Source organism: Passer montanus, unplaced genomic scaffold (genome assembly GCF_014805655.1).
Source record: "Passer montanus isolate IOZ18808 unplaced genomic scaffold, ASM1480565v1 scaffold26, whole genome shotgun sequence".
NCBI classification, from domain to species: Eukaryota; Metazoa; Chordata; class Aves; order Passeriformes; family Passeridae; genus Passer; species Passer montanus.
The window spans coordinates 3,016,845-3,040,248 of record NW_024367261.1 but is presented as its reverse complement, the minus strand read 5'-3'; the positions used below and the strand labels follow the sequence as shown (position 1 = coordinate 3,040,248).

The 23,404-nt window shown below is 39.5% G+C and overlaps 2 protein-coding genes and 1 long non-coding RNA gene across 5 annotated transcripts in view; 2 read left to right on the top strand and 1 right to left on the bottom strand.

Moving 5' to 3' along the window:
* Nucleotides 1–17,657, top strand: part of MAK (male germ cell associated kinase) — a 31,402-nt gene extending 13,745 nt beyond the window's left edge. For 2 of the 3 annotated variants that reach the window (XM_039712130.1, XM_039712131.1), the window contains exons 8-15: nt 2,207–2,374; nt 4,219–4,533; nt 5,547–5,737; nt 6,279–6,409; nt 8,314–8,442; nt 10,542–10,616; nt 12,164–12,292; nt 15,085–17,657. In XM_039712130.1, coding sequence (XP_039568064.1) covers nt 2,207–2,374; nt 4,219–4,533; nt 5,547–5,737; nt 6,279–6,409; nt 8,314–8,442; nt 10,542–10,616; nt 12,164–12,292; nt 15,085–15,233 — 1,287 coding nt within the window. In that variant the 3' untranslated portion in view covers nt 15,234–17,657. The remainder of the gene's footprint in view (nt 1–2,206; nt 2,375–4,218; nt 4,534–5,546; nt 5,738–6,278; nt 6,410–8,313; nt 8,443–10,541; nt 10,617–12,163; nt 12,293–15,084) is intronic. The other variant, XM_039712132.1, reaches the window with a different exon arrangement.
* Nucleotides 17,658–18,319: 662 nt separating this feature from the next.
* On the top strand, nt 18,320–19,707 carry LOC120503549. The gene is made up of 2 exons (XR_005627780.1): nt 18,320–18,395; nt 18,483–19,707. It is a non-coding gene; the product is annotated as an uncharacterized LOC120503549 (long non-coding RNA).
* Nucleotides 19,157–22,841, bottom strand: LOC120503548 (transmembrane protein 14C-like). The gene is made up of 4 exons (XM_039712133.1): nt 22,681–22,841; nt 22,280–22,381; nt 20,287–20,371; nt 19,157–19,926 (listed from the first exon to the last, which is right to left on the bottom strand). Exons 1-4 carry the CDS (start codon nt 22,754–22,756, stop codon nt 19,869–19,871), a joined length of 321 nt encoding a protein of 106 aa, XP_039568067.1. The 5' UTR covers nt 22,757–22,841; the 3' UTR covers nt 19,157–19,868.
* Nucleotides 22,842–23,404: the final 563 nt, after the last annotated feature.

The window sequence follows — 23,404 nt, the reverse complement described above, 5'->3', positions numbered from 1 at the left end:
TAGGTGTTTTAAATAGTTGCTGGCAAATATTTTATTTTATTTTATAAAGTAAGTTGCTTTATTTATTTTATGAATAAATTAAATTGCACCATTCAGGTATTGGCAGTGGTGGTGCACTTGTACTATGTGAATTTAATGAAAAAATTGATTACAACCTCAGTAGCAGAGATTAATGAAATTAGCTGAAGGTTGGCAATGGCACTTTAAGTTATTGCAAATTAATTTCTTTTAATAAATATAAATGTATTTATGATTTTTTCTCTTGTACTGTTTTCACCTTATCCCTATGCTTCATCAGTTCAACATGCAGCCTTTGTTGCAAAGTGTTCCTTTATTTCTAGCAGACAGAATGCCACCAAACTCAATAAAGAAGGGCAGTGCAGTGAAGGAGGGAAGTGTTTCTCCATTGATTTAAAAGAACAAACAGTTCTCTGAGGTGAAAGAGGAAGTCACTTGAAATCTGGAGACTTATTTTAAGCAGATGTGATTTATAATTATATTTGAGTTTTTTGTTACTATGGACTGTGCTAACAGAGCTAAAACTGTTCTGCATAAAAAGATGAGTAATGCCTATCAGGGTGCCTTAAGACCAAATTGTATCAAATCAGTCCAGTTTGCCCTGTAGCACTGCAGTAAGCTTGATGGATAGAGGAAGAGCACAAGTGTCATACCTTGTCTTCAGCAGGGTTTCTAATGCTGTCCCTGATAACATTCTCAGCAGTGTATTTCTATACAAATTGCATGATAAGAGCATACCTCTTTGGAAGGAGTTACCCAGAGAGTAACAAGCTTCGCTGGCTCTTACTCAAAAGATGATTTGAACAGAACTCGAGTGGTTCTGCCTCTGATGAAATTTTTTAAATTGTATTAAAGGCTGTCCAGTGGAGTAGCTTTTGCTACTTAAGCTAGTAGATGGCAGGCAGAGAAGAATTTTGTTAGAAAAGAAGATTAGAATTTAGAAGGTTTTTTTTTTATGTATAGAATTAGAGGTGTAGCTTTAAAGAAACTTTTCCAGTAGTGCACAGAATGCTGTACCTAGGCAGGAATAATCAGCTATACCAATAGCTGTGGATAACCATCCAGCTAACACATCTGTAGGAGAGGCCATGGGTGCTATTTAGTGTATTGTATGTCTAAAGACAAATACCATACCAGTTTGTAGAAAAAGGATTATTGCCTATTAACCTGTGAACTAATCTTTCCGTTTTGCTTGCTATAGTATATCCAGTTTAGAGTTTTCAAGAGAAAAAAAAATCAAGAGTCTAGAGAGGAAATAAAACTTAAAAAGCCTGCACCTTAGGCATTGAATTTCTTTAGCCTGTACAAAGACTGGAAGAAAGGAAAATAAATACACCTTCCAATGAATAAAAAGGCCACTCTACAGGGAAGAATTAGATAGTCCTTTTTGGTATCTATGGATGAGAGGACACTCAACAATGGTCATTTATTTTTGTACGAGAAACCTCCATTTTCCTAATCTTGAGGAGATTACTCTCTGGAGTAATCGCTATAGTCTGGCTGTGGATTGCCAGAAGTTGGAAGCTTTTTGAGACTTAACACCTGTCAGGAAGGTACAAGGGTGTGGAGTAAATGGTCTTTTGAGTGCTTTGATAATCCTATAGTTTTGTATTCCAAGAATGCAGTTATCAAGCAATGAAGGACTTCACGGTTTACTTTTAGAAAGTTAAGAACTTTTTCAAAAAGTGTTTATCTGGTGATCATGGTTTTTATTGTTGCAATACTGTCTTGTTGTAATTTAATCATTGACTGTCATAATGGTGGGATCAGTGCTCTATTGTATAGGCTGCATCATGGTTATACAACTGTGTCATGGTGAATGGAGGGGCCTCGCCTCTGCTATTTCCATAATGAGGGCATGTTGAAGTCAGCTGCTGGGCTCATTTCTGTGGCAGATGGGATGTTCTGTACCATTCCTGGTGGTGCTGCACTCTGGTCTCCTTTGGATAGAATGTGTCAAAGTGTGTTATTCATGGTGATGGTTCCACCTGTAGCTACAGGAGACTTCAGGAAGACTGCCATTGGAGACTGATGCTGCATTCCCTAGTGTTGTAATAATTGTCATGGAAAACAGAAATGCTTGTTTTCACCTATATAGGAAGGAGCCATGCAGACCAAGCATGACTCAAGCTGCCTTAAATACATCTTTGTTCTTTTCTGGTGCTGATTTTTCTTTCCTTTGAAACAGAGTGACTGGACAGAAGGATACCACCTTGCTTCTGCCATGAATTTCCGTTTCCCACAATGTGTCCCTATAAGCCTAAAAACTCTCATCCCAAATGCAAGCAATGAAGCAATACAGCTTATGAGTGATATGCTGAACTGGAATCCAAAGAAGAGACCTACAGCAAGCCAGGTCTGAGCACATGAATGATTAAGTATAAGACTGAATTTTCTTGCATTGTTAAAAAATTGTAGATACAGAGAACAATTGATTGTCATAATAGTGATGGCCTCAAATGTCTCCTCATTTTGAACACTTTGGTGGGAACGAGACTAAATGGTAGCTCTAAACCTGGCTCAGCAGACATCAGAAACTCTTTAGTTATTTCTGCAATGTTGTCTTCCGTACTGCGTATCTTAAAATTCTCTCTGTACAGGACAGAGAAATAGCTGATTTGCAAATATTTCAATTGTGTCTGTCATCACTTAGTTATTTCTGCAATGTTGTCTTCCGTACTGCATATCTTAAAATTCTCTCTGTACAGAGAAATAGCTGATTTGCAAATGTTTCAATTGTGTCTGTCATCACTACGCCACTTTGGTTTTCCTTCCCATCTGTACAAAGGGAAGTACTGAAAAGTTTGAAAACTTTGTTTTTTGTGAAGCCACAGATGGAATGCAGTATGGAAGAGCTAAGGCTTATTTGTACTTGGAATGAAAATTGTACAAAGTGATAAAGAAAGAACCCTGTGAAGAACATGACAATAGCTCACAAAGGTCACAATTTTTCTCCAAGTTAATTTTCATAAAACATATTTCAAGGACAAAAAATGGTTACATTCTGTGGATTTTTTAATATTATTCATACCTAATGTAATCCTATATAGAATGTATAAAAGAGGAATACAATTGGGAAAGAAAGGACATATTGCAAGTTACTCTAGGTGGATGTAGCGTAAGTGATTCAGAAGCAGTTAAGCAGATGGTACCAAATAAAGCAACCATTCCTCTCCACTTTAAAAAGCATGTCTATTGTACAGTGATGGAGATCTATCTGTAGTCCAGTACTGTGTACCTCTACACAAAATACTCTATGGTGCTTTATAAAAGCAAATAACCAGCTTTTACCCAGGTGAGTTATCGAGGAAGCAGCTGCAGCGGTTTTGTAATCCACAGTCAAAAAGAAGAGTTTAATGCATATATATGGCAGTGTGTTCTTGAGTGCAGCTGAGGCAAAATATGCATTTGAGAACTAACAAAGAGTAGGATCCTACCCAGAAGGATTAAGAGAGTGGGTTGTTTTGATACAGGAGGAGGTGTGTTACTAAGGTGTGTCCATGCTCTGCATCTAGCAGAGGACAGGGAAAGGTCAGAGGAAAGGATCAAATGAACATCTGCCTTAAGACAGATTTTGTATTTTCTTAATAAACACCACGAAGGCACAGCAGGTCCAGTGAATGTATTTCAAAGAAAAGCAAAAGCAGGTGATAAGAAAAATGGGGGAGGAACCTTGCTCATTAACATCCTCTAATTGTAGAAGCCATACATGGCAACCATCTCACTTCTGGGGTTTTTGATTTTGTTGATTTTGTTTTGTTTTTAATTGAAAAACCTCAGGCTATTCACTGAGTTGCCAAAACACAGTCAGCAGTGGAAACATGTGAATAAAGCATGTGGTAAAGGTAGTGGGAACTACCTCCTTTAAAAGAGAAATTTGTTACTGCATGAATATGGAATGGTGTTAAATGTGTAATGCACCTCAAAATACAGGCCCCACCTAGCAATAAAGAAGGGAACAAAATTGTATGACTGTGTTATATGTACAAGTGGATCAGTCTTACTAAGTTTTGTAAGAGTTTGAAATACAGAACTGCCAGTACTCAATATACACTTTACATATGATCTCATTACGCATCCATCTTCCATCTGTTCTATAAAGCTTGCTCAAATGCTTCAGAAACCTGCTTAGGTCTTTGGTGGGGTTACCAAAGTCAACTTTTTGAAATTAAAATTAGTGTGTTATATCTTCTTCTGCAGGCTTTGAAGTACCCTTACTTTCAAGTTGGCCAAATTTTAGGACCTCCTCCACAGTATCTGGAGAAGCAGACTCCTGTTAAACCAGTTCAGCCAATGGAGCCAAAGCCATCTTTACCTAAACTGGAAGCTAAGCCAGAACCTCTGTCTTCACCTGATTTACCTGACAAAACGCAGCCACAGTCCTTGCCAAAAGTTAACCACCAGCCTCTCCAGCAAATTCAGTTGCCTCAGAATACAGCTAACCAGCAAGTACCAAAGCAGCAGCAGCCACAGGCACAACCACTTTTTCCAGTTATCAATAAAAACTCATCACCTGTAAGTTGTGTTCAATAACTACATAGATGGTTTTATTAAAAGTGCTTAGTATGTTCAGCCAGATGATCCCTTGTAAATTGTCATGTTTTATTAGAGGAGATACAGATAGATAACTAGGGAATAAGTGAGGCTATAACTGTCTGCTTATGAAAATTTTATAGCAAGTCAGAAGACTAGATTGCTTGTAACAACAATGCTCATTATAATAGCCCTCAGTGACGTGCTTATGCAGTAATGGAGTTGAAACAGCTGCTACTTACTGACCTTTGAGAAGCAATACTCTCAGTACACAACAGAGAAGTAGAAAGTGAGGACTTCACTTCCCTCATGCAGGAAAATATCCAAAAAAAGTTTCTTCCACCTCCTAACCTTGTAAGAATTTAGCAATTGTGATTTTTAGGAAGATTAATAGTAAACTTTGGTTTGTAACTTCCATTTTGCTTTCTGCTTGGACTCACTGAACTGCAATACAAAATATAAATATAAAAATAACAGGTATTCAGAGAATACTGGAAAGCAAATGATAGAAGGACAGTTTTAAAACTTAGTAATTTCATTGGAACATAATGCTAAAGAAAAGTTTCTTTTATTTGCTGTATTTACTTGGGGGCACAGCAGTGTTCTGCACCCCTGTGCTCTATTTCTTGACAGCTCACCTAGCACTGTTTAGAGCATGAGTTCAGCAAGATGCCAGAAATAGTGGTTGAGCACTGAACTGGATTTGCAAACAGAATGTTAACCTCACTAGTTCAGGTAGACTTGAGCAGTTTAAGGATGGCAGTCCAAAAGAACTACACTTCAAATACATGCTGGCATCATTGTTTTGTACTTAAAGTCATAATGAGACTATGACCAAAACAGGTACAACACACTGAGAAAAATTCCCTCAAAGTCTGTAAGCAGTACTCAGGCATTATACTAGATAAAAAATACAAAAATTTTAATTAAATTAAAGTGCTTTTTTATTATTATTTTTAATTTTTATTATTTTAATATTTTTTAATTTAAAATAGAAACAAGCAGCTAGTGGCCCTCTGAATGGTGTACTAGGTCCTAAAAACTGCAGAAGACGGTGGGGTCAGACTTTGGTAAAGGCTGTGGATAGCTGGGATGACTTGGATGACCCGGAATTTGGAATGTCATCTTCAAAGAAGCCTAGCATTGCACTGTTAAAAGAAAAGAAAAACAAGGAATTTCTTTTTAGGTAGGTCCTGCAATTATAAAATTACAATTTCTTTTAGTAAACAGTGTCCAGAAGTAGATTCATAGAGTGATTAAGACAAGTCTATTAAAATTCAAGTCATCAGAATTCTGCACAAATGCCAAGAATTGCATGAGCTCATGAGATCAGCTTTGGGTGTTATGTTGTTACAGTGCCAGTAATATCCAAACAGAATCAAATTTGTTTTCAGGCACTGTATGGTTCAGGTGTTTGTTGTGTATTTAAGAAACCGTTTTACTAAAAATTGACATACTAACATTACTTCATTTGTCAGTTAAATGGTACTATGTTCTGTCATTTGGCCACATGTGCTTTTATTCCATAGTTGTGTTATACATTTTTTTCTTCAAATCCCAGGTCAGGCTCTGATTAGGTGTTAGGTTTGACTGTTACTTTGTGGAAACAGGCTGTACTGAGAAAAGTAGGATAAGCAAAGAGCGTGGTATTCTTCAGGCTAAGGTCAGCTTGTGGTATTCTGAGCTGGAGTTATTGGTCACATGGTTTGAAAATTTTGATTTTTCAGTGTGCCAGAATCAAAAGCTTCACGCTGTATCCAGCCAGGAGGGGAAAACAAGACTCTGATGAGAAATGATTCTGAAAGATCAAATACATCAGCAAAAGATTACTATATAAACCAATCAAGATATCTGCCTGGTAAGGTTAAAAGCCAATACATATGGAAAATACAGTCTACATACAATACATTTAAGCTTTAGATTTCTTACGGGATAATTTTATTTTTCTTAACCAAACTAAATTTTTATGTTTTGGACTAAATGCCTTTCCCAGAAGATATCACAATTGATGCAGCAATTCCTAGCTATATAAACATGGCAGGATCTCAACACTGCTTGTACACTATAAAAGTTCACAGGCCCTCTTTTATGTAACATAAAAAATCCTCAGTAATATAAATCTAACATCTCTTGGATTACTTGGAACATATCCTGATTAATGTATAAGCAGGTATATGTGAGGACTAAACAACTATGTACATGTTTTTCATTAGGACTGTAGTGATAGGACTAGGAGTAATAGATTCAAATGGAAGGAGGGGAAATTTAGAAAAGATATACAGAAGAAATTCTTTACTGTGAGAGTTGTGAGGCACTGGACAGATTGTCCATAGGACCTGTGGATGCCCCATCACTGGCAGTGTTCAAGGCCAGGTTTTATGGAACATTGAGCAACCTGATCTAGTGGAAGGTGTCCCTGCCCATGGCAGGGCAATTGGAGCAACATGATCTTTAAGGTCTTTTCCAACCCAAACTATTCTATGAGTTTATATAGTGCATATTTACCCATTTTGCATTGTCAGGATGTTTTGGGTTTTTTGAACATACAAGTTCTGATAAACACAATCCCCTTCCTTGTACAAAATGCTTAGAAATATCCATCTACTGGCACTGATAGGAATTCACACACTCACTTGCTTTCTCAAGGCAGTCATCTTTCTTTAGAAATAGATATCTTAGTCTAAATCTGGGTGATTTTGTCAGGAAAATAATATTATATTATTTAATTACTGGGAATGAGAATGGAAAGGAGAAAGCAAAAAGAATGTTTCCTTTAGTTAGTATTCTGAATATATTCTACAATCAAATTATTTTCTTGGTGTCTTCGTATCTTTTGTTATTACTGTGGTGGTTTGTACAATTACAGTAATCATGCCATGACTTCTGTAATCCAGGTTTGAGAATTTAGGTGGCTCACAGAGGAATTGCCCATTGTCAGGCAAGTTGTTTTGATACAACATATGATTAATTTGTCAGGAACTCATTAGGGCAGTGATGACTTCTGAATATGAAATAAATTCTAGAATGTTAAATAGGATGCTCAGAGAATCAACAGTTTAAGTCCAAAAGAAAAAGAAAAATATAAAGAGCAAGGAACTTCCCTATCTAAAGGTAACACAAATGGAAGAGTCATCTGTATTTCTTATCTTTTGTTAAGCACAATTCTAATGTATTCATGGTTTTCAATGAGAAAGGCATAGATGTAAAAAATAAGTAATTTCAACACTTATGGGAATAATAGGTCCAAGGGACATAGTTGTTATTATTTATCCATATTACTTTAGCTCTGCAACCACTAGATCTGGGAGCTGCTTTCATGTGTTGCAATCCCATTAACTCTCGTAATGCTTGTAACGTCACAAGAACCTTTGTCCTATTTTTTTTACTTAACCCTCTAATAAATAGTTTATTTTCAGCCTTGGGAACCCCAGTTTTTGATAGGTATTTTTAATTTGTGTGTTCCTTTTTTGACAGATAAAAATATCAATTATGAGTTCATGGTCTTACAGAAACCAAGTACCTATACTGAAAAGTCTTTTAAAAGGTCTCTTGAAAGCATAAAGAGAATCGTTCTTAAATTAGTGTGACTGATTTTCATGGTTCAGTTTAAAAATCTAATCAATGGACATCATTAATTTACATTAATGTGTTTTGCATTATAAGACAAATGATTCAGTGTTGGTTTTCTGTTCTAGAAATGTCATTTATTGATTAAGTTTGAAATTTAGTATTTATAACATTTTCTGTCATTTGTTTTCTAAGGTGTAAATCCAAAGAACGTCTCTTTAGCAGCAGTTAATAAAGGATCACATGGAACCTGGAACAACCAATTGTTTGCTAAATCACTGGCAAATGCTGGGGGAGGGTTGACTTACAGCAGAAATACTACAGGTAAAAGTGTAATTGAAAATGGTCACATTATACCTCCTCATACTTTAATTAATTTAGTTAAGACCATCCAGTTTAACTTCTGCAGTTAGTTTAACTTCTGCAATTAGGTTCTAGACTCTTTCTTTTCCTCTTGTTTTAGTGAAAGACTCTTAAAAACCAACTTTTTCATATGTGATATGATGTATTTTGCTTTCAGAACATTAAGAAGATATAGAGCAGCCCCTATTTATAAAGTTCTGTCAGGATAAATTTTGTATATAATTCACTGAGACCATTATTTTACTGTATTCAAGCAAGTAGTTTGGCCTCATTACTGCCTGCTCCCTATGCCATGGAATACTATCAAACAGCAATCTCACCCATGAAAACAAAAGAGTGGGTGGTGTGCTCATGTGATAAAAGGGCTGCCTAATATTTCAGACATGTCTTTTGTCAATTTATTGGCCTTGTCCTAAATCCTTTGCTGCAAGAAAAGTCCCCTTATTTTCAGGAAGGAACTTCCAGTGAGACTATGTTGTGTGAAGAACACTATTACCAGCATTCTGTAGAGTGAAGTCCAACACTAGTAAACACTGTATCTAAAATTTCACTGAGGAAAGCATCAGAATCTGGACTGAAATGTCTTCTCATCCCCAAGCCCTGTACCTCAGGAACACTGTCCCTGTTATGAGAGGTTACCTGGTTAACAACTCTGCAGCCATTGTCCAGCTGGCATGAGTCACTCTCCAAATACTTTAGTGCCAATAAACCACCCAGCTTTACATGCTTGTACAGCAAGAACTTCAGAAGGTTTGTTTACATGCAGATGCTGCACCCCTTTTTAATAGAACTTTGGTAGCCATTCTGCAGTGTCAACAAACCTCATTTTTCCCTCTGAAAGTCAGGCAAGCTGAAGTTTTTCATTTGAATTAATGTGCAAGATTTTAGAAAGTGGAAAAACAACAGCACCTACCAGAGGTTTTGGGGTTTTTTTGTGGAATAGAAGAGGTTTTTTGTATCATCTAATATATCTTTTTTGTTTTCTGAGAGTATCCATGTGCCTCAGAAGTAAATTATTTATAAATAATCTTGCAAGGGAATCAGGCACAGAAAAGCAAATAGCTGCTTCCAAAAGTTTTCATCAATTGGCTAGACATCTACCTACTGAACTGCAGTGAAGATAAAATTTGGATGAATGCTAATGGTAGAAATCCTGCATTTGTCTTACTACTAAGAATTTAAAGAAAATAAACACTAAAACTGATGGGGTTTTGTTTGAAAATACTTGGTATTATTTCCATCAGTATCTTAAATTGCATGTGATGTTGGATATACTGGGAAGACGGCAACATTTAAGACACACATGAAACACATGGAATCAAGATAGATGGATCACAGTAATACATGTAAACTATATCTCTTCTCTTTTCATACTGACAGTCTGAAAGTCAACACTGCTGTGTTTAAATAACTGTGTGCAGTTTATTTAAGTGGGCTTTTTTTTAAAATACTTGGTATTATTTCCATCAGTATCTTAAATTGCATGTGATGTTGGATATACTGGGAAGACGGCAACATTTAAGACACACATGAAACACATGGAATCAAGATAGATGGATCACAGTAATACATGTAAACTATATCTCTTCTCTTTTCATACTGACAGTCTGAAAGTCAACACTGCTGTATTTAAATAACTGTGTACAGTTTATTTAAGTGGGCTTTTTTATAATCAGCCACAACATTGCTCTAAGGCAAAATAAGATAAGAGCAAATAGTTCCAAATGCTTTATTTATGAAGGATTGTAGGTTTGTGATCAGTCAACTTCGAAGATATGACCAAGTCTTTAAAATTGTAAATGGAATGTAATTGCATTGTTGGTAAATCTTATTGCTAGTACATAATTAGAATGGACCTTGTAAAGTAACCTTTTGGAGTGACATTTTCTGCTTCAGAAAACAAGGATAAGACATTATAGTTACTAATGTGTCAGATCTTAATTCTTCCTTGCTTTTTTCCTTCCTTGTTTCTTTTACATCACCTAAATTGCTTCTTCATACCCTTTTTCTGAAGTTCTGTTCTTCCATCTTTTTCTTCCTTTAACTTTCCTTGTCTATAGATGAGAACTTAATTACACCTATTGAAAAGCTATCATGCAAAGAAAGATTGAATGAAAAATTAGAAGATCCAAAAGGTAATTTATAGCAATTATGGCATGGTTCTTTGTACATTTCCTATTTATGTTTTACAGTTTCTTGTAAAAAAATTACACTGATAATGCAGGTTCCTGATGATTGTATACTCTCATTTTCAGTTGCAATCTGTTTTGTCAAACTTTGCTTTCATCATTATGGCAACGTGGTGGTTTTGCATATGAGGCTTTTATAAAAGTGATGTAAAGGCTTCTTCTGGATTCTTCTTCTTCTTACTGTGCTTTAAAAGGCAGTGAAAATTTTATTACCCTAATCATAACCCACAGCAGGTCACTGGATAACAGTGAGGAAGTGATCCTCATGTAGCACATGTATGTCACCTCAGGGATGGCTTGTTCCTCTCAGCACTCAGTACTTGCACCTTTTTGTGCATTTGGATTCTCTGCTCATTACACTGATCTTACCATGCTGTGCTTGCACAGGTTTTAGTGGAGTTACCTTAGACTAAAAGGAAGGAAACTCGGGATTCCAGGCTGCCTAGTTTCTGCATTATAGTTCCACTGCTCTGAAATTATCACAGAAATCTGGGAGTGTTTGTGTGAAGAGGAACATTATGGGATTGCCCAAAGACCAAAGATTTAGGAGACAGAAAAACTGGCAGAGCAGATACTGTGTTCTACTGTAACTACCACTGAAACTGTGATGAATATGCTCACACATGATAAAGGTCAAAATAAACTTAATACTACTGAACAGAGAGCCTTACCACTAGAGAAAAGCATTTCACTCTGGACATTGTGCCAGCACAGTCTTAACATTGTCCCAGGTGATGACAGACATGAAGATGGTCAGGGATTTTCTTGGATCAGGGAGTAGGTATTGTAACAGATCACTCTTCCACTGGACACTAATTCCAGTGCTAATTTTGTGTGTACATGCACAATGCTTCCTAGCTTCCCAAAGAGGATGGTTATGTCAGCCTTTCCAGGGTAGTGCTGGTTTAAAGAAAGATATGGACTAAAACTAGGCATAAACAGAATTATAACCAGGGTTAAAGAGAGAGGATAATTGGGTCTGACTTTTATAGCAGGACTTTAACTGTGGGAACTGTCAAAGTCAACTTCAAATGGTGTACCACTTTGCACAAGAGATGGTCTATTATTTTCAAGCAATTTAGGCCAAACATGTTGAGCACAAGAATAATACTGAGCACTAGTTAAATCAGCTTCCAGTAAAGCAGGTAGATGTAAACAAAAGGTAAGATCCTACATTTCTCTGCAACTCAGTGCAAACCCTTCTATATGGTGTTACGTTTAGTGGAAGTACTAATGAAGTGTTCGTCCTGCTCTTTGTCTTTATTCCTGCTGAATTTCTGTCTGCTAGTGCTGAAAAGTGCTAATATACAAAGCAAAGAATGAATTCAATGAAGGAATGTTTGTTTTTCAAGAGACGAGCACTAGGGAGTTTTTAAAGAACTCTCATACTTGGTACTCTTGTAGTACTGCAAATATAATTTGAAGCGAGTATAAAAAGTAGGTGGAGTTTTCTGAATGCAGATGAAAATTCTAAAATTCTGTAATGTCAACAGGAAATCCTGGCTTTGTAAGTAGTGGTGCTTACAACCCAATGGGACTATACACCTCTTCCTTCCATAAAAAAGAAGTTGGATCAGCTGGACAACGGATACAGCTAGCTCCTCTTGGTGCACCTGTAGCGGGTAAGAAATATTCTTTTACTACTCATATCCAATACAAAGAGAAATGTTCATTTTCCATGCTTCCTAAGGGATGTGTTAGCCCGTGGTTTTCCTCAAGTTTTGTAAATAAAATTGTAGGGCATAAATCCTTTATACAAGTGAACTGCAGGTGCCTAGAAATTGTCCTGATAGTTAAACTACTGCTACTAATATTTGTTACATAAAAGAGAAAATAATTATAAAAGGTGCAAAAAAGATTTGGACCAGTTGTTAAACTACTGTTCATTAGTGTTGATGGGCTACGCAGAATTGGAAAACCATGTAACTCCACAAATCTATAGTAAAGGGTCATGTTTTTAACATTCATTTGTTAAAAACAATGTGAAATCTCTTCTGAATGTGACTGTTACCTTGGATCCTCTGCAGTGTTGGTGACATTCTGAGCATGTTCTTCATTGTCATGTTTCTGATGCAGAGAAGATGAACAGCAGTGTTCAGGATGCAGGAGAAACTGGTTTGCGAGTGAAGATTTAGAGCTGTTGTCCACACCCAGCAGCCCACTTCTCTGGTTACTTCAGAGGAAATAGCAAGGCCCTAAACCAATGGTGAATTGTTTAACCAAAGGGTCCATGGCAGACCAATCCCATATAGTTCTGCTTAATAATGTTGTCTTTTTGCTGACATGCTCCTTTGAGTTACCTCTTCTCCTTAAGAACTTGCAAGTGGCTTCAGAAGACTGGAGGAGGAGGGAAGGAAGGAGATGGCACACACATACACACACATATATATATATAACTACAAACTATGCTTAGATGTATGCATATTCTGTGTCTGACTTGATCAGAAACCCACCAAGAAAGGCTGGAACTGCACTTCTTTATCTTACTGATCCACTGCTGAAACAAAACTGCAAGAGTTGATTTCTCAAAATGCATGGGTCAGGAGGTTCACAGGAGGACAAAATCTGCAATTCTCTCAAGATTGCTGTGAATAGTGAAGAAAAAAAATCACATGTGGTGTTCCAAAGGAAATAAAATTTACTGTTATCTGTAATTAGTAATGGAATATGTGTAGTAGATGTCAGAAGGGCTGGCAGATGGAGGTCAGTTAAGATGCTCTTCCATGTCCTGGAGAAGAACAAGAGTCCTATCACTTAAACCACTCATGTTTAGCTTCAAGTTTTCAGAGTTGTATGGGAAGAGAGATAAGTACAAAGCAAATGGCAGGTTTCATCTCCTAGATGTCAGTATTTGAACATTAATTTTGGTGACCCTTTGCTTTATGTTACCCAAATGTAGCAAGTTATGCTCTCAATTGTTTTTTGCTCTTTTAATTTTTCAGTTAAATTTTTTATGCCATAATTTAAATAATTTAATATAGTGTACAAGATCCATTTTTCTGAGGAAAATGCCATGAAAAGTGGCCTTTATTGCCAAGATAGTATAGACTGGAATCATACTGCTGATGAAAGATAGGGAATAGCAGCCTACCATAAAAAGAAAATGTTTTCAAAGAGGTGGAGACCTGACCCCAAATTTCAGCTCCTTGATGTTCCCCCTTTTTAAATGTCTTGATCCTCACCTGTTTCTTAACAGGTTCAATCCACTGCTGGAAAATGCAGCCTAAACTAGGTGGTTTTCTCTAAGAAGCAGAATGATACTACCTAGGCACCAAAACCCCCATTCAAATTAAATGTTAAATTTTGTTTTAAAGAGTAACAGTACATAATAAGACTAAAATACAAAAGTAGGAATGGAAGGGGTAGGAACTACCTTAGTAATGCTAAGGAAACAAGGATAAGGTGTAGCAGGAGTCTGGTTAAAAGGGGTCCTGGCTGGCTGATTTTAACGACTTGGGAAAATGGTTGAATTGGTCAAGAACATGAAGAAATGTCAGCCCCTGCAGCAGGGCAATTGCTCTAATCACATAAAACTCAAGGAAGTAGCCACTACCTGAAACGTCAAAAGGGGAAATCTGAATAGGAAGGCCAGGAATATAGCAGTGTGCTACTGCTAGTGCCTGTGATCAGGTGAGTGCCAATATTAAGAGAGAAAGAAAGCCTTCAAACTTGGAATAAATCCTATGAAATCAATGGAGAAATGGGAAATGGAGCAAAGAAGACTTGCCACCAAGTACACCAGAAGTTCTGAGCTAAGCAAGAGGGGAATAAAAGGCATAAAATCTCAAAAGGAACATGAGGGCCTCCAGTAGCTGTCCTACAGGCTAAGCTGTTTCAATCTTAATCAGTTTATCAATATTATAATGACAGGATTTTTAAATATTTGAGATAGAAGAGAGAATACTGTCATACTGTAGCAGTTTTGTAATAGGAGATACGGAGTTGAAGGTATGTGCATCAGTTTTTCCTGCTGAATTTAATTCTCAGTGTTTTCTTGAGGGATTGCTGCAAAACAACTGTTTAGTAGGTGAGAATAATACACACAAACTATTGGAAAAAATAATCTTATCTGAAAACAAGCACAGACAGCATGGTCTTAGGCGCATGGTGTGATTCTTGGGGTTGTCCTATGTGGGGCCAGGAGCTGGGATCTGAAAACAAGCACAGACAGCATGGTCTTAGGCACATGGTGTGATTCTTGGGGTTGTCCTGTGTGGGGCCAGGAGCTGGACTCTATAATCCTAGTGGGTCCCTTCCAACTCAGGATGTTTTATGCCATATAGGAGATCAAAGCATCCTGATACATTAGCATCCTTGAGGACCATAAGTCCTCTGTCAGCTCTCATTCTTTTCTCTGTAGAGGAGTAAAATACCTTTTTAGTCATAATTAATTCTGAGTTCTTATTCCTTTCAGATTACTCCTGGAAAAACAAAGCTGCTCGTCCTCCATTACCAGGTCCTACTTTCAATGCAAAAAACATGAGTGTCTTTACTCGCCCCACAACAATTCAGCGAGTACATGGGAGAACAGACTGGGTGGCCAAATATGGAGGAAACAGATAGAAAACACCATCCTGTGTGGATATTACATGCTCTGTGTTCAGTTCTCCTGATCTTGAGAACCTAAAAAGCCTATTTGCTCCAGCTTCTCCTAAGACTATGCAACAGTAAAGAAGGAAAGAAGACTTTGTGTTCTATTATTTGTATAGTACATATAACACCATGTAAAATACTGGCTTTAAAGTAGGGTTTAATGAAGTATTGTACAACACTTATTGCCAAAACTGAGACGTAGATTTCACCCGATGTTTTCTATAGAAAGATCTCCTCCTACTCTTTGGAACAACTAGGGTTAGGGTTGTTCATCCAGTGCAACATCTGCTGCTGGGATGTGCTTGAAGCACACAGGCAGCACAAAGAAGGGCTGAAGCAGAGCAGCACCAGGCTTCCAGGTGTTAGGCTGGTTCCTCAGCTTTTCCATCTGGCTTTGTGAAGATTCAGGATTTCAAGGATTTCAGAACTCACTTGTAACTAAGAGTTACTCAGGGTCTGTAAGATATAAATATTCATGTAGCAATGAGGACTGAAACCCTTGTAGTAGGACAGAGGCAATCCACGCATAGATACACAAGGAAGGCCTAGAAATTCTAGCTGTTGAATGATAAAGCAATATTGGAAAATAGCTAAACAAGTACTGAATACTACTTACCAAGCTTACCAATACTATTTACCAAGTGAAGCCTAACAATCAGATTCTGCTGTTTTAATTAACTTATTGCCATTTTTGGTCAAAGATCTGCAGAGATTTATCTCTGTCCTGTCAAGGGAGTGTCACAGTGATCTTTTAAAGAGCCTAAATGACCGTAGTCATTTTAAGGGTGAATTAGCCAAAAATGCCTAAATTATCACTAAACCCATGTTCTTACATGTCTTTATTGGGTGATCAGACTAAACTACAGAGTTTGAATAGGCTGCATGAGGAAGACTGTTGGTCTGTTCTTCAAAGACATTGCTTTCTGTTTTAGATCTTAAAAGCCAACTTAGGTACCTGAAAGCACAGACAAAACTTTAATGATTCAGTATGTCACTGTTTATATGTTCATTCAGTACTTTCCCCAGCTTTTATGCTAACTTTAATATTGCCCAAAGGACTTTGCAATATAGTGTGATTTTTTTATTAGGATCTTGAGCTGGGCTACTTCTGTTAATAACTACATTTAGAATAAATGCTTTAGACTTTATAGTAACATTAAACTTGCCCTTTTAAAGTAAAAACTGAGTATGCTCTTTAAAGATGTAAACTTGTTAATGATGACTTCAAGCATTTTTTTAAAAATAAATTTATTTGTATGGCTTTTATAAATTGATATTAAAATTTAAACTCCTTTTGTTGACCCAACGTGTCACAATATATGGCTTGCGTTAAATTCCTGGAAAGCAATTTAATCTAAAACAGGTGTACCAAAAAGTCAAATATTTTATTAGGAAAATTGCACCTACAGAAAATGCTGCTTTTTTTTAATACTGTCAGAGCTATGCAAGGATAGGGCTGTCTGGTTAGTAATGCATTAGCAAGTTTAATTCAATTGCCACTGGTCTAGGATTAAGTATTTGCCATTCCCTTAGTACTAAGAGATGTCCCTGTGCTACTTAAATGCATCTTAATTTAACTGCAGCACATACCTGTAACTTGTTATGGCAACGAAGGACACCCTCAGACAGTTTGTAACAGCCATAAAAGCTATTATTTTATAATTAAGAAACAAAATTAATTACTCTTCTCTCATACAAGATGCCAATGACAGTTAAAAATCACAGCCTGTTGAGGAATTAACTTATAATGTGCTGATAGCTCACATGTCTGAGTCAGTCACCTTAGAGCAGAAAAATAAACAGCTACTGTTTATGGCACTAAGTATGGTTAGAAGAAACATGCTGTCCTTGTCGCATGCTAATGAACCTTGAAAGGGTTTTGACATAACCAGATCAGTCTTTACTTTTCCACAAGCAAAGCATGACAAGTGTTGAGGAATTCTTTTTGCAAGCAGCAAGAAAAGGCTAACAGGCTTTGTATAGTCATTTAACTCTGGTTCATTGGTACACATTGGACTGCTAGTGCAGAAATGCTTCAAAATATAATTATATGCTAATAAAATTTCAAAGGGATAAAAAGTATGTAAGGCTAAAACTTTTCTCTTGTCCCTTTGTATTACTGCTCTTTATCCTGAACATGAGCATTCTACCACAAGTCCTAAATTACTTCTACCAGCAGTTCTCAATTCCACCTACTGCTTTCCAAAGCTAAGGAAACAGCAGCAAGGGTTCACACTTTGATCTAAAAGTATAAAAGCTTGCCAGTCCAGTTTTTTTGTTTCTTTTGTCTTTATTCTGGTAAAGACAAGTGCAATTCAAATTTACAAGTTACCTTGAGACCAGATTACAATAACGAAACTGCTGGGTCATGGCTGTTCTCAGTTTATTGCAGGAGATGCATTTATGTTTGCATCCTACTCCTATGGAAGAAAACTGCTTCAGCAGCTCAAATTTACAAGTTACCTTGAGACCAGATTACAATAACGAAACTGCTGGGTCATGGCTGTTCTCAGTTTATTGCAGGAGATGCATTTATGTTTGCATCCTATACTCCTACGGAAGCAAACTGCTTCAGCAGTAATATGAAGAGGCAAAAAGCCCACCCATAAAGCAGTTTAGGGAGAAATGTCTTAAATGCTAATGTCTGGCTTAGTAACTTTTTCAGATTAGAATATGGGGACACCTGCCTGCCAGTGCTGGGTCCTGGGCTGGAATTAGGCACTTCAAAGGGTGACATGTTAACAAACCACCTGCTGTCCTGCACACCCCTTATTTCTGTGCAGGGAGGTAGGAAAAATATGTAAATACAGGTGAACCTGAAGCTGAACTCGGGAGGATGACAAATAAGGCCTCTAAGAAGATGCTCTGAGCACAGTTCTCCATGCAGATCTGTTTGTGCTCAAGCCAGCTCTGACCCAAGCTGGCTGGGACCAGGCTGCTGAGACTCCTGCTGGAGCTGTACCCATTCCTGGTCATGTTCCTGCAGATCTGGAACCCTGACTGACCTGGCATCCTGGCTTGACCTCAGCCCTGCCTCATCCCTGTGACTTGCCTGGCAAGCCACCTCCTTGCTGGCAGAGCCTGGCTGTGGCCACTGGCCCAGCTCTGCGTCTCCTGCAAACGCGGCACAAGGTCACTGCCCTGCCTGTTCTGCTGCAACAAGGGAGGAGGGAAGGAAAACCACAGGATGTGACTCGTCTCCTGCAAACGCGGCACAAGGTCACTGCCCTGCCTGTTCTGCTGCAACAAGGGAGGGAAGGAAAACCACAGGATGTGACCCTCCTGCCAAGGCACTACTCTGATACTCAGAGAATTCTGAGCAGCCCCAGAGTCTCACCAATCTAATGGAGCAGCCCTCTTCCTTCCATCTCTCTCAGTACCACGCACCAAAGAAAAAAGGTTAAAGAAATCGAAACTCAGGATCTGTGCAAAAAGGGATCTAAGTTTAATGTGACCAGAAAAGGGATACATAACCATGCATGTGTATCTTCCGGGATATTTCTCTATGGAATGTTTATATTTAGAATGATTTCAGGCATTAAGAGTATCAACTGAAGACAAAGACTAATCAAATAAGCCCTTCGGTCTCTAAACAAACTTTCATACAGTATTTTATTAATCTAAAATCAATTATCCCTTCAGAGAAAAAAAAAAAAACAAACTAAAAAACTTCAATATAATACTTGTCTGAATATGTGGTCTGTATGCTTTTGTGCTCTCCACCTCTCTCTCAGTACAGATTTTTATATTTGCAAGTTACTAGATTCAGGGATAGATTTACACAATTCATGCTCACAAATATATCCTGACATCCTGCAGGAAAGGCACCAAACTAAACTATATCAATCTAGATGAATGATTAGAGACAAAATAAGCTGTGTAGAACACAAAGATTTGCAATAAAAATTTCTTAGTTTATTTAAAATAACATTTTAATAAAGCTGTGCCTACAATTCAGCATTACCTAAATAAAGCATATTTTTGGTTTATTAGTAGTAATCTGTAAAAGTGAAATGAATGACATGCAGCTGAGCTTACAAGTGATTGCAAGGCATGGGTATGCATTTATTGCATTACAGCAGAGCCTTGACAGCTGGCTCTGTTATTGTGTTTTGTGGGACCAGGTTCTAACATGCAGTGCTGGGAGAACAAACTCCCTGACTGACAAACACTGAACAGATAAACTGGCATGGAAAGGGAGATGGAACATCATGAGCACATTTATTGTATTAATTACTAGTGACAAATTGGCAACTCCTCTCCCCTGGTTTTAGAGGTACATGTGATTTTAGAAGGACAAGTCAGATGTACATTTAACCTTCAATCCTGCAAGGGCCAGGAGGTCTTTGCTGACACTAAGCTGCAGGACCAGAAGCTAAACTAATGCCACACTCATCTTGCTTGCTTTCAGTGCAGAAAATGTTAAGACAAATACCATGACAAGGGCTCTCTATGTCAGTCCTTTAAAAACACAACCCACATGCATTAGGATAGGAAAAATACAACGCACAGGTAGCAGTGCCTTTCCCACTTATGTGCAGCACATTTAGGCAGTTGCATTTTTGGGCTTCTCAGTCATGTGTCTTCAAGTCACTTGATGCAGATTTATGGCTTAATAGGTTTTTCCATCATCTGTAATCCAAGCCGGCCAACCATCAGTAAACTGTGGAACAGAATAGTTGTTATAAAAAGAGGGAGTGGAGGCAAAAATCCCATAAAGAACAAGAAGGAAAAAAAGCATTGACATAATTTCTTTTACCTGAACAACACCACCACAAGGTTTCATTTTTCATAAACTGTGGAACAGAATAGTTGTTATAAAAAGAGGGAGTGGAGGCAAAAATCCCATAAAGAACAAGAAGGAAAAAAACATTGGCATAATTTCATTTACCTGAACAACACCACAAGGTTTCATTTTTCGCAGAATTTACCATGTTACATTTTTAAAACAATATAACCCACAAATAAGCTAAATAAAATGTTTATTCCATAACACAGACAAGAAAAAAGGACAGGTGGTTACCTGGCACCGGCAATTATCCCAGGCATCGCCTTTTTGGAGTTGTAAAATCTCATTCCCATAACAGCAGACAAGGTGCCAGATGCCACTGTTGAAAAGAAGCCCAGTCAGAGCCATTTGACACAGAAATGCCACCGCAGCACTGCCACACTTGGACACTGAGCAGCACCAACCAAACAGACCTACACGTACAGACAGGAATGCCTCCCTCTGTGAGCAAACAACTTGATTCTCTTCAGCATCAAAGCTGTCATTACAAGCTTCTCATCAGCTTTGGTGAGCACTCTCCACTGCTCAGCAGAAGCGAGGAGATCTCACCAGGGCTGAGACCATGGTCCGATCACCCACAAACTCTAATCCTCTGAACAGGTCACTAGCTCTCCCTCAACCCTTACTTGCAAAAGAATGATTATTCCCTCAAACACAGGCAAAAACTGCTAGAAAGCTGGGATGGTGACAGTATTCACTATGTAGGAGTGAATTCACTTCCCATTTCTCTGTGGCATTCTGAACTGGAAAGTGGCCGTAAATACTGAAAGTGGAAAGAAAACAACCTCACTTGAAAATATGATTTGAAAACAGAAAGCAATGCAAAGGATCAAACTGAAAGAGCAATTAACATCTTAGACATTACTGCAAATTATTTTATCTCCACATGTAGAAAAGGAATCCCATCAACATTCACATGAAATTTACAGGGCCTTTGTTTCTTGGAAGAAGAAAGGCAGGTGAAAGTGTGGTATACCTTTTTTCCAAAGCCTTTTTCCAAGTTTGTTTGTATCAGACAGGGTAAAAGGTATTCTAGGGATAATCTGTCAAGGTTCTATTTCTGCATTTCTACCCCTGATGTTCTGGAACCAATTTACAGCTCTGCAGGAGCCACAGCTGCACATTGCAAAGAGGGCTGAGGAGGGAGGGATGGACGGATGACCCCTACTAGACTGTGACACATTCAAGAGGTCCATTTGAAAACACTCCATGCACCACATCAGAATATACAAAAGCTGCTCATGCCTCTTCCATGATACTGCCTAAAAACCTGCGCCAGAGATGCACAGCCACTCCCACAGCATGCTGGAGTGGAAGGACAGTTCACAAATGGAAATTATGCTTTACATTGAGCTGCATTTTATGTTTCATTCCTTACTGACAAGGTTGGTCCTCTACAGTGGCTTGATAGAGCCTTTCAGCACATTAGTCCTATTGGTTTAAAATAGTCTTAAATCACTGTAAAGCTAAAGTATCATAGCACTAGTAACACTATGGAGTAGGTACAGAACTAGCAGGATCCTCAGGAAGTCATCTAGGACACCCTAGTGCCTAAAGGCACAATCAGTTCCTGATAGCGGTTTGACCCGACATTACACTCTTGCAGCAAAGGAACTCCCTGAGGTTCACCTGAGTGCTTCATAATACTTATCACAGTGATTTCATCCTTCTCCTTCCCCTGAAGATTTAACTGCAAGCTTAACACCTACCACTCCTTGTAAGCTCTACTGAAAGCAAGCAGAAGAGAACACTGCTTCTTTTCTTTATCATACTGTTTCTTCCAGAGTGTATGATGCATTAGAACATGTACTGCTCCTCTGAGATGCTTGTGCAGACCAGGGTTCCCTAAGGCCACATACCACCTGTCACACTGCTGTCACTATTGCAAAAACAGTGCTTATTCCACCACCATAGGCTAAAATCGCTGCTTCACAACCAAATATTTTCCACGTATGTTTCCTGCACCTAATGCGTTGGTGCAACACATTATCCAACCTGGCAGAGGAGACAGGTATTTCTCACCAGCAGTGGATTCACACAGGACAATGCAGGTCTTCGAGCCAGGTATCGTGCTCTTACACAAATACCTCCTGGCTGTGGGCAGGGCGTCCTGCCACCACTTACAACATTTGTATGGTAACAACGGCACAGGGCAGCAGGAAAAAAAAAAGTCACTGTTCCCACCACTACCAGTAACACTCAGTACTCGGCTGCCGAGCAAACTTACCGAGGGAAAGCCACACATCCTTTGGATCTTTGGACTGCTGGTACGCACCCAGTCCCGCTAAGCCGCCGAACAGAAGGCCGGCAGCTAGAGACGGGACGCTGCCTTGAATAAAAATAAAGCAGTCAGCGGAAGAACACACACCGCGTCAGCCCGCACTTTCCCGTGCTAGTAAATCCACAAAGCCAACCTAACCACAGCATTAGGCTGAGGGGTTTGGGGAGTTTTTCTAACACACTTGGCAGACCCCGGCGAGCACCGCTTCGTTGCACTTGTCTGGCGGCAGCAAGGACTGAGCGGGGCTTGCGGTGTCACCGCGGGCAGCGGCCCCGGAGCGGGGCGGAAGGAGCTGAGCGGGGCTGCCCGCGGGCACGACCGGGACAGCCACGGCCAGCAGCACCCACCTGCCTTGGCGTAGCCCACCACACCGCCCGCCGCCACCAGCGCCGCGTAGCCGAAGCCCAGCCAGTCGTACTCCATCTGCGGGCAGCCGCGGAGAGCCGCGCCGACCTTGGGCCGCCCTCCCTCAGGCGCTCCCCGCCCTCCCTCCGTCCGTCCCGCCCCGGGGCCGCCTCCCGGAGGTCCCGCCCGCCGCCCGTGACGGCGCCCGGGTCGGGCCCGGGCAGGGCCCACAGCGGCGCCAGCGCGGTGCCGATGCTGCCTCGGCTCCAGGAGGATTTGGTTGTTTGACTGCGCATCAGTAACACAGTTGGAAAGTCAGAAATGAGGCAGAAAGCAGCCACCTCCCCTTTTCTTCCCAGGCTCGCCATCGCCCCGCACTGCCGGGGGTGGGAATGGAGGTTGCGGTCGGTCCGTGGCGCCTTTTCCGCGCTGCTGCTCCCTCCGCGCACTCTGCGGTGCCCCAGCGTGGGCTCCCTCCCTCGGGAGACAGCTCTGCACAGCCTGCCACAGCGCAGGTCCTTCCATGGGGGGCAGTCCTTCGGGAACAGGCTGCTCCAGCGTGGATCTTCTGCCCGCACGCTTGCTCCGGGCTGGGCTCCAGCTTCGGCTTCCCGGGGCACGTCCACCTGCCGCAGTGTGGGAGCCTCCTTGGGCCGCAGGAGCGTCTCTGCTCCGTGGGCTGCACCACGGGCTGCAGGGGAACCTCCGCTCCTGCACCTGGAACAC

Coding starts and splice junctions, on each gene's coding strand:
- LOC120503548 (XM_039712133.1), bottom strand. CDS start 22,756: ATGGAGTACGACTGGCTGGGCTTCGGCTACGCGGCGCTGGTGGCGGCG. Junction 22,382..22,680: donor GGTGGGCTACGCCAAGGCAG/GTGGGTGCTGCT, acceptor TTTTTATTCAAG/GCAGCGTCCCGTCTCTAGCT. Junction 19,927..20,286: donor GGGATAATTGCCGGTGCCAG/GTAACCACCTGT, acceptor TCTGTTCCACAG/TTTACTGATGGTTGGCCGGC.